The 15,050-nt window shown below is 38.8% G+C and overlaps 2 protein-coding genes across 2 annotated transcripts; both read right to left on the reverse strand.

Moving 5' to 3' along the window:
* Positions 1-593: 593 nt before the first annotated feature.
* LOC108474122 (uncharacterized) lies at positions 594-1,160 on the reverse strand. Its single transcript, XM_017776036.1, has 2 exons — positions 969-1,160; positions 594-860 (listed from the first exon to the last, which is right to left on the reverse strand). Exons 1-2 carry the CDS (start codon positions 1,158-1,160, stop codon positions 594-596), a joined length of 459 nt encoding a protein of 152 aa, XP_017631525.1.
* Positions 1,161-10,689: 9,529 nt separating this feature from the next.
* Positions 10,690-11,236, reverse strand: LOC108474126 (uncharacterized). The gene is made up of 3 exons (XM_017776048.1): positions 11,209-11,236; positions 10,995-11,107; positions 10,690-10,899 (listed from the first exon to the last, which is right to left on the reverse strand). The coding sequence occupies exons 1-3, from the start codon at positions 11,234-11,236 to the stop codon at positions 10,690-10,692; spliced, it is 351 nt and encodes a 116-aa protein (XP_017631537.1).
* Between the last annotated feature and the right edge of the window lie 3,814 nt (positions 11,237-15,050).

Here is a 15,050-nt window from a genome sequence, read left to right on the forward strand (position 1 = left end):
AGAATAACAGAAACGATTGAAAAGGGAAGATGAAAACGGAAAGGAAAGGGAAAATAATAGGATTTCCGGTAGCAAAAGAAGAGAAAATGACAGAGTCTTTTGGGAAGAGAGAGAAATTTCAGTAATGGGAAATAAAATAAAATTTCGATAAGTCCCTAATCCCCAATTTACCCCCTCACTTGCCCACTCAAACTCCACTACTCAGAATCCAATTTTACTCAAACACTTCCATGGCCTCCAGCAAAACAATTCCTTTGCTCGCACAGAGATTCAAACTCCAGACTTCTAATAACTTAACACTCAACTTAACCACCAGACCAATAGGCCCAGTCTGTTATATTTTTACACACTTTTCCTTATAAACCTACTGACCAAAGTAGGGATTTATTCATATAAAAACAAGGATTTTTCCCAAGCCAATGCTTGAACTTGAGACCTCTCAGCCACACCCAGAACACTTAACCATAGAAGCAGATACTCAATTATGTCACACATAGACAAAAATAAACACATAAATTTTGGGGCGTTACAACTCTACCCCCTAAAAGAAAATTAAGGCCCAAAATGTTACCTGATTAGAATAGATGAGGATACTATTGAAGCATCAAATCCTCCGACTCCCAAGTAGCCTCCTCAGTGCTATGATTCTGCCACAGCACCTTCACCAAGGGAATAGATTTCCTTCCTAAAACCTTAATGTTGCGATCTAAAATTTGAACCAACTTCTCCTCAAATGTCAGATCTGGCCTAACTTCAATCTCCTCCATAGGAACAATATGCGTAGGATCAGAGCAGTAACGTCTCAACATAGAGATGTGGAGCACATCATGAATCCGATTCAACTCTAGAGGTAGCTCTAACTAGTAGGCAACTAGCCCTACATGTTTCAGAATTCGATACGGCCCGATAAATTTAGCGCTTAGTTTACCCTTACGACCAAACCTCAGAACCTTTTTCCATGGCCAGACCTTGAGAAAAACGAAGTCTCCTATCGAATACTTGATATCCTTTCTCTTCAGATTAGCGTAAGACTTCTGCCTATCAGATGCTGCTTTAAGTCTATCCCAAATTAGTCGAATCTTGTCCTCAGTCTCAGAAACTAATTTCGAACCCAGTACACGTTGCTTACCCAACTCAGTCCAGACAAGGGAGTACGACATTTACGACCATACAAGGCTTCGTAAAGTGTCATCTGTATAGTAGACTGGTAGCTGTTATTGTAAGCGAACTCCACTAATGGCAAGTACTCCTCAACATGTCCTCTAGTATTTGAATCACCCTCTCTGACTGACCATTTGTCTGAGGATGGAAAGCAGTACTGAAGTATAACCTTGAACACAGAGCCTCATCTAACATCTTCCAGAAACAAGACGTGAAATGAGGATCCCTATCAAAGATGATCGAGGCAGGTACCCCATGTAGTCTCACTATTTCTAACATGTACAGCTTAGCCAAATTCTGTAGAGAGAAGTCTATCCTAACTGGGATGAGGTGAGTAGATTTGGTCAATCGATCCACGATGACCCAAAAAAATCCTCCTTAGTGGATGATAGAGGCAACCCACTAACGAAGTCCACCGTTACTCACTCCCATTTCCACAACGATATCTTTACTGGCTGCAGCAGACCCGAAGGTAGCTGATGCTCAGCCTTAACCTGCTGACAAGTTAAACAACAAGCAATGAAGTCAATAACTTCACGCTTCAACCCTGGCCACCAGTACAACTCTCGCAGATCTCGGTGCATTTTATTCCCGTCGGGATGCATGGCATAAGGACTACTATGCGCCTCTTTCAGAATTGACAGTCTCAAATCCCCATCATTCAGTACACAAATCTAACCACGGAAACACAATACCCTACCGTTGTTAATCCCAAAATTAGTAGTAACACCACTCTCAACATGACAGAAACGCAACTCAAGAGACTTATCCCCCATCTTTTGTCTCTGATCTGATCAATCTATGTCGGTGTAACCTAAAGTTATGCTAACAAACTCCTATCGTTGAAAAGACTAAGTCGAGCGAACATCGCTATCAGATCGGTTATGGCTCTACGGCTCAATGCATCGGCCACCACATTGGCCTTACTAGGATGGTACTCAATGGTACAATCATAATTTTTAAGCAGCTCCACCCATCTACCCTGCCTAAGATTTAACTCCTTTTGAATGAAGAGATACTTGAGGCTCTTATGATCAGTGTAGATAGTACACTTCTCACCATACAGATAGTGCCTATAGACTTTCAGAGCAAAGACTATTGCTACCAAATCCAAATAATGCATCGGATAATTAGCCTAATGAGTCTTGAGCTGACAGGATGCATAAGCAACCACCTTTTCATCTTGCATCAGAACACAACCCAGACCCACATGTGATGCATCACTGTATACCATGAAGTCTCTACCAGGCTTAGGCTGTATCAAAATAGGAGCTTGAGTTAAAATGGTCTTGAGCTTATCAAAGCTCTTCTGCTGTGCATCAGTCCAAACGAAAGAAACTCCCTTACGCAAAAGCTTAGTCATTGCAATTAAGGAGTACCCTTTTACAAAGCGTTGATAATACCCTGCTAGCCCCAAAAAGCTACGAATTTCAAACACATTCTTCGGCTGTTTCCAATACAACACAGCCTCAATCTTACGAGGATCAACATGAATTCCCTCAGTCAAAACCACATGTCCCAAAAAGGTTACTTCTTGAAGCCAAAACTCACACTTACAGAACTTCGTAAACAACTATTTCTCACAAAGAGTTTGTAGTACCACTCTAAGATACTCATCGTGTTCATCCTCAGTCTTAGAATACACTAAGATGTCGTCGATGAATACCGCTATGAACTGATATAGATAGGGCTAGAACACTCGTTTCATCAAATCCATAAATGCCGCTGGTGCATTATTCAATCCAAAGGGCATGACTAGGAACTCGTAATGTCCATAATGAGTCCTAAATGACGTCTTATGCACATCGGCCTCCTTAACTCTCAACTAATGATATCCTGATCGCAGATCGATTTTAGAAAACACAGAGGCCCCTCTGAACTAGTCGAATAAGTCATCTATCCTCGGAAGTGGGTACTTATTCTTGATCGTTAGCTTGTTCAACTGGAAATAGTTGATACACATCCTTATTGTACCATTTTTCTTCTTTACAAATAAAACCGGTGCTCCCCACGGAGACACACTGGAACGAATAAACCCACGATCTAATAGCTCTTGAATCTGAGCCTTAAGCTCCGTGAGCTCCTTTGGCGCCTTTCGGTAAGGGGCGATAGACACCAGAGCTATACCCGAAATCAATTCAATCCCAAACTCCACCTCTTAGCTCGGAGGCAACCCTAGTAGTTCCTCAGAAAAAACATCTGGAAAGTCCTTTACTATTCTGATGTCCTTAACTAAAGAGTCCCTAGAACCAGAGATACTGACGTAGGCCAAGAATGTCTCACACCCTTTCCTCACTAACTTTTTCACTACCAACACAGAAATCACATTTGTCAAATAGTCACGTCGTTCTCCATTCACGACTACCTCGTTGTCCTCCTCAGTCCTTAAGACAACCCTTTTGGCCACACAATCCAAACTCACCCGATGCTTAACCAGCCAGTCCATTCCCAGAATTAGATCGAACTCTCCAAACAGAAGCTCCATTCGATCAGCCAGAAACATTATCCCTTGAACCTATAGTGAAACGCCTCTATACACTCTACTAACCCGAATAGATTTCACCAAAGGACTTAACAAAGTTACCTTACTATCAGAACTCTCGACTGAAATCCCCAAAGTCTCAGACATAAAACTAGCTACATATGAGTCTGAAGAGCCTATGTCTATCAGTGCAAGATAAGGTACATTAAATATTAAAAATGTACCCGTGATGACGTCCAGAGCATCTCTGTCCTCACGACGATGAGTAGCATAGACCAAAGTAGGCTGCCTCACCTCAGTCGGTCTAGTACCTCTACCCGGTGCTCTCTGTCCTCGGCCCATGTCGTTACCACCCCTGGCCTGACCTAGGCCCCTTGGTGGCTATTGAACAACTCTCAGTGGTCGGGTAATACCAGTACCCGTACCTTGCATCTGATCGATTCTTAGTGATCAATCTCTGATACGATACTCAGTAGAGCCATATTTTAAACAAGCCCCACTAGTCCTCTAACATTTTCTCGGATGGCGTTTACTTAGTGCCCACAAACCGCCACCCCAGTAGGTGCAACAGGAGGCCCAACTCTAACTGGTCCATCAGCTCTGGCCTTTTTTTTAGGCCTCATCCCAGAACTCGATGGCTCCAATTCCCTCTTATTCATTCTATTCTCTAGGTTTTGGCGCTCAGCGTGCTTAACCTCCTCGGCGATCTTCGCATTTTCAACTAAAGCAGAAAAATCATGCTCCCTCTGTGGAGCTATCAAAACTCACAAACTGTCCCTGAGACCATCCTCGAAGCATACACAACACTCATACTCAGTCGCCACCATGTCTCGCACATACCAGCTCAATCTCAGAAATTCGGCCTCATATTCAGTACTGTACGGCCTCCTTGGGTGAGATTAGGGAACTCACGTTTCCTTACGTCAATGTAACTGGCCCCCACATACTTACTCTGAAAAGCCATCTTAAAGTAATCCCAAGTCAATCCGTCGGGCTAAGTGCCCTCCTTAACTGTCTGCCACCACTGATACGCTTCGTCGCAAAGCAGAGAAGCAACCCCCTTTAGTTTCTGCTCAGAGGTAAAATCCAAATCATCCATGATCCTCTCCATAGCCTCCATCAAATATTCAGCCACGTTAGGGGCGACTCTAGTAAGGCCCCTGAACAACATAGCCCCATTTGACCGAAGTCGTTCCATAACCAACCCTCGGCCCCGAGCTCTAGTATTGGGCCCAATAACCCTTTCTAGAATCCGCAACATCACTTGGGATAGTGCGTCGTCCTCAGCCACATGATCATGAAACCCAGTCTCTATAGTAGGTGAGACCGTCATCTCACTCTTATCAAGATTAGGTAGATTTCCAGATGATGAGGACCCAACTCGAGCCCCTCTACGGCCTCTACCACGGCCTCTTGTACCCCGTCCGTGAGTACCTCGTGCGCTCATCGTATATTACGAGTTTATATGTATTAACATTTTTATGCATTAGTTACAGCTCCGGTATTTATTAGCAGATGTTTTATGCAAGGCAGTATCAGAAATTCAGAATTCGCTATCGCAAATCACTGTTTTACTGCAATTTTCAGTTTACACTACCTAGGGTGTTTTCAGTATAGCATACTACGTATTGTTGATTCAAAACATACTAGTAGTATTTTCAGATAAATCTTAACAGGGTTTTAGAACACTTACAGGATCGGCATAGAAGACTCACTCGGTGTACCATATTCTCAGTCAATATATTTCAACCTATTGAAAATCATTTCTTTAAAACCAAATTTAAAACCCAACCTGCAGTCGAGTTTTGCAACCTAGCTCTAATACGACTAAATGTCACACCTCAAACCCGGCCTGAACGTTATGGCCGAATCTAGCAATGTCACTTGAGAGTGTTTTTGAAAATGCATCGATACATTAAAATTGTTCCAGTTATTATTTTTTACTTAGTCTGGAAAATGTGTTCTCATTGATTTTCTTTAAAACATATCTCTTTTACGTGGAAGCTTAAGAAAATCATTTTAATTTTAGAAAAAAACATTTGCTTTTAGAGAAAATAGAATTCTAAATCTTGCTTATTAGTAACAAATCATCAACAAAGTAAAAACCGAATTAAAAACTAGAAAAGTCCAAAGTCCTAAACATTTACCTCAAAAACTTCCAACACACATAACCAGAATAGGAAAAGTAGCGAAAAATAGTCCAAACTTTTACGAGTGGCCATCGTCGAGACCTCTGCTACACTAATCCGCCTAAATCTAGGGATTTTCCTGAACAGATTAAACAGAAAAGGGTGAGTTTTCACAAATTTAGTGTGTAATCCCCACAGAAAATATACACACAGTACAATATCCAAAATCAGTCATATATTTATACATAGTTCGGGCCTGAGCCCTTTACAGAAACGGTATGAACCTTAGCCCACTCAGATACAGAATCAGATGCAAATTAGGGCTATAACTCGTCTCAGACATAACATGCAGTACAAAACAGAATAACAGAGTCCTACCTACTAGCCTCTACACACCAACTCCGCCCAACCCTACACACCATGTGGGGATAAAATCAACCCACCCATTCCTACACACCATGCTGTACCGAAATCTGGCACATAATCAGATAATTGCAGCTGAGCTACCAGATATCAGGCTTAAGAGCCTTTTAGAATACTTCCTCCAAAATGTCAACCCAACCCCCATGCAATGCAACATACAAATATGACATGCTAACTTGCAATCTACCAGTTCACACAATCAGTTCAGATATCGCAGTTCATGCTTAGTACAGAAAATAGACGGTCAGAATACTCATTTAGAGGTCTAAATAACGATTACCGACCTTACAGTAGGTTCACAGTCGACTTGGGTGCCACCTGCAACCTTACAGGTCACTTCAGAAAAATGGGCTCACATGCCCTTATAGCCTACCTGTGTGGGCCCACAAGCCCGTGTAGCCTACAAGGCCCAATTTGGCCTTGGTCGTGTAGATCACATGGCTTGGCCCAGAATCCCACACGCTCGTGTGGTTCACCCTTGTGGGCCTACACGTCTGTGTGGCCCACACGACCTAAAAGGTCGAGCCCTTGTGTCGCACACGACCTTGCTCGGTCATCACACAGCTGTGTCACTTACACATGGTCTGGCTAGTCGATCACATGGCCGTGCTGTGGCTCACAGCCTTGAACACGGCCTACCACACGGTCGTGTGGCATCGATAGAAACATTTTTCTACTTTCGCCAACTTTCATTTTCTGTATTTTTGGGTACACACCTGGAATCGTTAGAAGCTAATCCAAGCTCCGAGCACTCTCAAACCTAAATATTGATAAATATATGTATTCGATTAATCGCTTAGAACTGAATTCATCTAACCCCAAAACAAGGTAACCATCTTTCGAGTGATAAGCTATTACCTTCTATCGATTAGCAAAAATTCCACGCCCTTAGAACGTCGATGAGCGATAACCAGCCCTTCGATGCGCCTTTAATCACCAAACGAATCCTTATTAACCTATCAATTAATTTTTCAAAACACAAAAACACACATTTAACTTACCGAACGTGCAACCGATTGAAGAACAACTGAAAAGGGAAGACAAAAACGGAAAGGAAGGGGAAAACAATGGGATTTTCAACAGCAAAAGAAGAGAAAATGGCAGAGTCTTTTGAGAAGAGAGAAATTTCGGTAATGAGAAATAAAATAAAATCCCGATAACTCCCTAGTTGTAACACCCCGAACCCGAGACCGTCGCCGGAGTCGAACACGAGGTGTTAACAGACTTCAACCCACTTATTGAGAGTTTCCAGACAAGCTGCCAATCTGTGTACTAGTCGCTCCAAAATTCATAACTTGAGTTTTACAACTGGAAAATCAGTTTCGCAATTTTTCTCTGAAACTAGACTCATATTTCCATCTACATATTTTTTTCTAGAATTTTTGGTCAAGCCAATTAGTACAGTTTATTAGTTAAAGTCTCCCCTGTTGCAGGGATCGACTACACTGACCTTTGTGCATTACGAATTGGATATCTCCCTGTAAAGAGATTCAATACTGATGCCGTTTGTTTCTATAGAAACTAGACTCAGAGAGGAATCTACACATATATGGCATGACTCCTAATTATCTCAGGTTAATTTACAATGATTTTCCAAAGTCGGGACAGGGGATCCAGAAACCGTTCTGGCCCTGTTTCACAAGAACTTTAATATCTGTTAACTTATAACTCATATGACCATTTCGTTTCTTCTATATAAAAGTAGATTCATCAAGGTACATTTACATAATTTATTTACTATTTAATACCATTCCTACTATTTTTAGTGATTTTTCAATCTCACGTTACTGCTGGTGCCAGCACCTGTCACTAAAGCAACTATGCCTATTTCATGATTTCCCTTTGATCTAACTAGTGATTCATCATACATGTCACAAAATCATGATCATGACTAGCCATACCAGAGGCTAATCATTATCCAACATCTCCCTACTACACTATTGCCATAACATGCATTTTAACACCAAAATAATCAACCATGGCATAAGGCATGGAAATCAATTACCAAGACTTGTGACTTAACATTTGAGAACTAAATCCAACCGAGCATTTATGCCATTTTCGCATGGCTAAAAGTTTACATACCAAAGTTCAACAAAGCATATTAGCCTATACATGCCAAAATGTTCTCCTAAACCGACTACACAAAAAAATACCAAAAGTTGCTAGCCGTGTGATGACTCCAATGACGATCACGAGCACGCAAAAAGGACGAGTCCGAGAAACCTAAAATGGCGACAAGCAAACACCGGTGAGTATATAACTCAGTAAGCCATAAGCATTATATTGCCGTTCAGTAATAATATACCATAAAAGAAAATAATTAATGCGGATTAAAATCCTCCATCCACACCCCAAACGGTACTATAATTCTTTAGGCATTTCGGTTTGGTCACATACCAAGCCCTACTTGATATTTCATACATTACGCCATATGACATTGCATGCATTTATTTTCGAGCATAATCACCACATAGATCAAGACTTACCAAACCAAAATTCCAAATATAAATAAAATGTCCATTCCTCATGAGCTCAAGGTGTTTACTCGCATCGCTGTCCATGATTGACTCGGTAAGGCGCACATAGAACATGTACGTTTATTAGAGGATGTGCAATAAGCCCGCACACTTAGTGCTTAATAGTCGAACTCGCACACTTAGTGCTATATAATCAAACTTGCACACTTAGTGCTGTATAATTTGAACCCGCACACTTAGTGCTAATTTGTGATTATAAATGTTTACACCCGCACACTTAGTGCGAAACCGATCATTCAATACATCTCACCTCTTTTCTTTCAATTCAATATTTTTATCACCACATACATACATGTTTATATATATATTCTACCATTCCATTCAGCATCATTACTTGGACATTACGACCCTTTAATTAGTACAAAATAAGTGCTTAATGACTTACCTTATATCGGATGAAATGATTCCCAATCTACTACTCGATTATCTTTGCTTTGCCTTTGCTTGGTTCTCCTCTTTGATGTCTTGATCTAAAATGAATACATTTAGTAGTTTAATCTTCTTGCTGGATTTTTATGTGTATAACTTAATGGTTTTCACCCCATTTCACAACTATCTTTGTTCAAAATATCAAAATCTCAACCAACATTTGTTTAATGCTTCAAGGCGAATGCATGGTCACCATTAAGCTAATCTAGTCTCAAGTATTTTAATCCTAACATACAACATCATGAATCAACTCAACCTTATAAGCCAATATTACTCCTACAACCGATTGTAAGGAGTTAACAAAGAAAATATATTTTTACAAACATATACACCCATATGGCCGATTTTACCAAATCAAATTTAACCTTACTTATCTCAAATTTTCATTTCATACTATCATCCCCATGACATAGCAAGGTTTTGAATCATGGACTAATTAGAACTAAAACTAGCAACTAAGAACATGCATGAATCTCATGGCACCATATTAAACATACCTTAATCTAGCTACAAGGATGGCCAACCTATTCCAAACCAACCATGAGCAAGGACCCTTTCTTCTCCCTTGAGATTTTCATTAAAAGGATGAAAAAAAAGATGAACAAAGCTTTTTTTTTTGTTTTCTTCTCACTTGCACGGCAATGGGGAGGGAGGAAAGCCTTCACACACACACTTTTTTTATTACTCATGCACCTTATTTTATTTATTTCAACATAAAACACTCACCCAACATGTTTCATGACATGTCTTGCCCATGCTTCCTTGTCATGGCCGGCCACTAGCACTTGGGGGATTTTGACATGCAAGTCCTCCCTTTGACTACATGTACTATTAGGTCCTTATAGATTGGCCTATCATTTTTCAAAAGTGACATACAAGTCCTACTAACTGAATTCACATGCAATCGACTAAACCGAAGCTTGAAATTTTCACACATTCGTAAATACATATTCTAGGCAATAAATATTACGTTCAAACATTTCGGTGACTCGGTTTAGTGGTCCCGAAACCACTTCCCGACTAGGGTCAATTTTGGGCTGTCACACTAATCCCCCAATTTACTCCCCCACTTGCCCACTCAAACTCCACTACTCAGAATCCAATTTTACTCAAACACTCCCACGGCCTCTAGTAAAACAATTCCCTTGCTCGCACAGAGATTCAAACTCCAGACCTCTAATAACTTAACACTCAACTTAACCACCAGACCAGCAGGCCCATTTTGTTATATTTTTACACACTTTTCCTTATAAACCTACTGACAAGAGATAGGGATTTATTCATATAAAAACAAGAAATTTGACCAAGCTAATGCTTGAACTTAGGACCTCTCAACCACACCTAGAACACTTAACCATAGAAGCAGATACTCAATTGTGTCACACATGCACAAAAACAAACACATAAATTTTTGGGCGTTACAACTCTACCCCCTAAAAGAAAAGTTTGGCCTCGAAATTTTACCTGATCAGAATAGATAAGAATACTGCTGACACATCGAATCCTCCAGCTACTAAGTAGCCTTCTAAGTGCTATGCTTCTGCCATAGCACCTTCACCTTCCTTAGTAGAACCTTGATGTCGCAATCTAAAATCTGAATTGGCTTCTCCTCAAACGTCAAATCTGGACTAACCTCAATCTCCTCCACAGGAAAAATATGCGTAGGATCAGAGTGGTAGCATCTCAACATAGAGACATGTAACACATCATGAATCCGATTCAACTCTGGAGGTAGCTGTAATTGGTAGGCAACTAGCCCTAGACATTTTAGAATCTGATACAGCCCAATATATCTAGGCTTAGTTTACCCTTGCGACCAAACCTCAGAACCGTTGTCCGTGGCGAGACCTTGAGAAAAACAAAGTCTCCTATTGAATACTCGATATTCTTTCTCTTTAGATTAGCGTAGGACTTTTGCCTATCAGATGCTCTTTCAGTCAATCCTGAAGTAGCCAGATCTTGTCCTTAGTCTGAGAAACCAATTCCAGACCCAGTACATGTCACTCACCCAACTCAGTCTAGCACAAGAGAATGCAACACTTACGACCATACAAGGCCTCGTAATGTGCCATCTGTATAGTAGACTGGTAGGTGTTATTGTAGGCGAACTCTGCTAATGGCAAGTACTCCTCCCAACTGCCTTAAAAATCGATGACACAACTCCTAAACATGTACTCCAGTATCTGAATCACCCTCACACCCTTTCTTCACTAACTTTTCTGCTACCAACACAGAAATCACATTTGTCAAATAGTCACGTCGTTCTCCAATCACGACTACCTCGTTGTCCTTCTCGGTCCTCAAGACAACCCTTTTCACCGTACAATCCAAACTCACCCGATGCTTAATTGGCCAGTCCATTCCCAAAATTAGATCGAACTCCCCAAACAGAAGCTCCATTAGATCAGCTAAAAACATTATCCCTTGAACCTTTAGCGAAACGTCTCTATACACTTTACTAACTCGAACAGATTGCCCTAAAGGACTTAACACAGTTACCTCACTATCAGTACTCTCAACTAGAATCCCCAAAGTCTCAGACACAGAACTAGCTACATATGAGTGTGTAGAGCCTATGTCTATCAGTGCAAGATAAGGTACATTAAATATTAAGAACGTACCCATGATGACGTCCGAAGAATCTTTGTCCTCATGACGATGAGTAGCATAGACCAAACCAGGTTGCCTCGCCTCAGTTGGTCTAGCACCTCTGCCCAGTGCTCTCTATCCTCGGTCCATGCCGTAGCCACCCCTGGCCTGACCTCGGCCCCTAGGTGGCTGCTGAACTACTCTCGGTGTCTACATAGTACCAGTACTCGTAGCTTGCATCTGATCAATTTTCAGCAGACAATCTTTGACACTATGCTCAGTAAACCCACATATTAAACAAGCCCCAGTAGTCCTCCAACATTCGTCCAGATGGCGTCTACTATAGTGGCCAAAAACTGCCACCCCAGTAGGTGCAATAGGAGGCACAACTCTAACTGGCCCATCAGCTCTGGCCTTTTTCTTAGGCCTCATCCCAAAACTCGAGGGCTCCATGTAACACCCCTAACCCGTATCCATCGCCAGATTAGGGTTACGAGGCATTATCGATCAAATTAACACTCAATACGGTCATACAATTCAATCATGCACATAGTAATATTAACTCCTTTACAATAATTTTTTTTAACTAAGTTTAACCAAATATAATCATGCATTTTATTTTATTCCAATACATGCGCATATTATACTTAATATGCAATATCACGTGGCAAATAAACCAAAACACATTCAGTATAATCAACCTCACCAAATGATCAAGTATAAAATTTTTAAACATCAATGTCATGTACTCATTTTACCTAATTAATTTAAACCATTTTAAAACACATACTACTAATCAAAGTATAATCAATTTACAAATTTAATAATCAAGCCAATTCATATAGATATATTTATTCATCTCATGAATTATTAGGTTAACACAATAATCTAAATTAAACTATTTCCACGGCATAGTAAACACATATATTTTACACAAATAATCTTTATAATAAGACTAATACAACAAATTTAACATTAACATTTTACTAAGCACTTGACTTAATGATTTAAACTATCATTGCCAAATCACAAAGTTGATTATAATCATCATATATAATTTCATCACATAACCGAATACACAACACTTTATAAATAGTTTCCAAATTGATTCATATATCAAACACACCTCATATAAGTACCATGAAACCTAATTCCCCACATGAACATATATCATGATCTAATCTATATAATCATAAACATTATTTCTAGCCGTTTGGATTCGAACCTATAAAGCCAATTTACAACCAAATATATATCCATCATTTTACCTCATCACCAAGCCATATTATACAATCATCCAGCACATATTATACCACATTTGATACTTCCAAAATAAGTTTAAGTCATAGCCACATACACTCTAACTTTAACATTATAATCAAGCCATTTTCGTATGGCTATATATATAAATATACAAACTTCAAAACCAAATATATCAAAACAAGCCTATACATGCCACATAACCAAATCTCAAAGCATTACTTACCAAAATGATAACCGGATAGTGTGATGATGTCTCCAACAACTTCCAACTCGAGCAATTCACTGAAACTCTAAAGACATAGGAAAAACACACAGAGTAAGCTTCAAGAGCTTAGTAAGTCATAAGCAAATAAATAACTCAATATTAATATCAACTTAGTTTAATCAAACTAATTTATACTATCATGATTACATTTATTTTCAAGCTCACAATTTCATATATAACATATACTTCTATGTACAAATTTTACCTTGATCGAATATACATGTATCTATTATCAAAATAACATACCCTTTTAAAGCCATATTATCAATGTATATATAACCGAATATTTAAACTTTTATATACATATCTTCATAAAGCAAACCATAATAACACATATATATACATAATATGTGGTCGAATATATATTTTACAATTGCCAAATATGAAAACATATACATTTCATTTACAAAATCACCTATACTTTTCATTTGGCCAATTATAGATTTTCCTATACATATATACTCTCATTTATGTCTTGAATACATAAGTAAACCGAATGTATACTTTCACACATACATACATATAATTCACATTAACATGTAACATTTATATAATTAATTCGAACATTCCACTTGCCATAATTTCAAAATTTAGTATGAATACATACCTGAGCCTTTTAAATCGATTTTTCATGCATCAGAAAATAGCATTACATAACATTTTTATCACATATCTTTTAGCCAATTTACCTTCATTTCAAATAAGTAAACCACATTCACATACCTGATCACTTTAGCTCATTTAACACATTTGATTACTTTTACCATTGTTCACATAAAATTTGCTAGGCATAAAGCCTAGTATAATACACCGACACAGAGCCTGCTAGGCAATAAGTCTGATATAATACACCGAAATATAAAGCCTGCTAGGCAATAAGCCTGATATAATACACCGGCACAAAGCCTGCTAGGCAATAAGCCTGATTTAATACACCGGCACAAAGCCTGCTAGGAAATAAGCCTGATTTAATACAGCGGCACAAAGCTTGCTAGGCAATAAAGCCCGAATATCACTGATACAAAGTCAGTCTTACACATAATTCATATTTCAGAAATCCTAATTATTTCTTAATGTTCATATTAAGCTTTTCAAACATCATATCTCAATTGAATCGAACTTGTTCCCAAATCTCATAAACATTTATACATTCGGCTATAACTAATAAAAATTCACACAATTAAATTCAGCACATAAAAATTATATACATTCAAATTTTAAAACGTTTATTGCTTATAGACTTACCTCGGACAACAGTAATCGAAACGAGACGACTAATCGACCACTTTGATTTCCCCCCGATCCAAATTTGAATCCCACTTTTGCCAATCTAATTAATATCAAAATTAACTCACTTATTCAATATTTCATTAAATTTTATCTAAGGACACATAATCTGGGCATTTTGCATTTTATCCCCTAACATTTCACATTTTCACAATTTAGTCCCTACTTCAAAATAACACAAATTACTCAAAATTTCATCAAACCCATGTTTGGCCGAATTTATCTTAGGTCTCTAGCAACCCATTTCTTTTATTTATTTCACGTTTTGACCCCTCAATTTACAAATTTCTAAATTTAGTCCTTAATACATATTTTTATCAAAAATCTCTTAATTAAACATGAAAATCAAACATCAAAGATTTATTATTCATCATGAAACAACAATTTCATCACATAATAAACAATGGAAAATCTCAAATTCTTCATTAAATCCAAAAATTAAGGCATGGGTTTACTAGTACTCGAAGCAACAATCTCAAAAA

Source organism: Gossypium arboreum, chromosome 7, assembly GCF_025698485.1.
Source record: "Gossypium arboreum isolate Shixiya-1 chromosome 7, ASM2569848v2, whole genome shotgun sequence".
Lineage (NCBI taxonomy): Eukaryota > Viridiplantae > Streptophyta > Magnoliopsida > Malvales > Malvaceae > Gossypium > Gossypium arboreum.

Coding starts and splice junctions, on each gene's coding strand:
- LOC108474126 (XM_017776048.1), bottom strand. CDS start 11,236: ATGGCACATTACGAGGCCTTGTATGGTC. Junction 11,108..11,208: donor TTACGAGGCCTTGTATGGTC/GTAAGTGTTGCA, acceptor TGGCTACTTCAG/GATTGACTGAAAGAGCATCT. Junction 10,900..10,994: donor AGGTCTCGCCACGGACAACG/GTTCTGAGGTTT, acceptor TACCAATTACAG/CTACCTCCAGAGTTGAATCG.
- LOC108474122 (XM_017776036.1), bottom strand. CDS start 1,160: ATGTCGTACTCCCTTGTCTGGACTGAGTTGGGTAAGCAACGTGTACTG. Junction 861..968: donor GAGACTTCGTTTTTCTCAAG/GTCTGGCCATGG, acceptor GTTGCCTACTAG/TTAGAGCTACCTCTAGAGTT.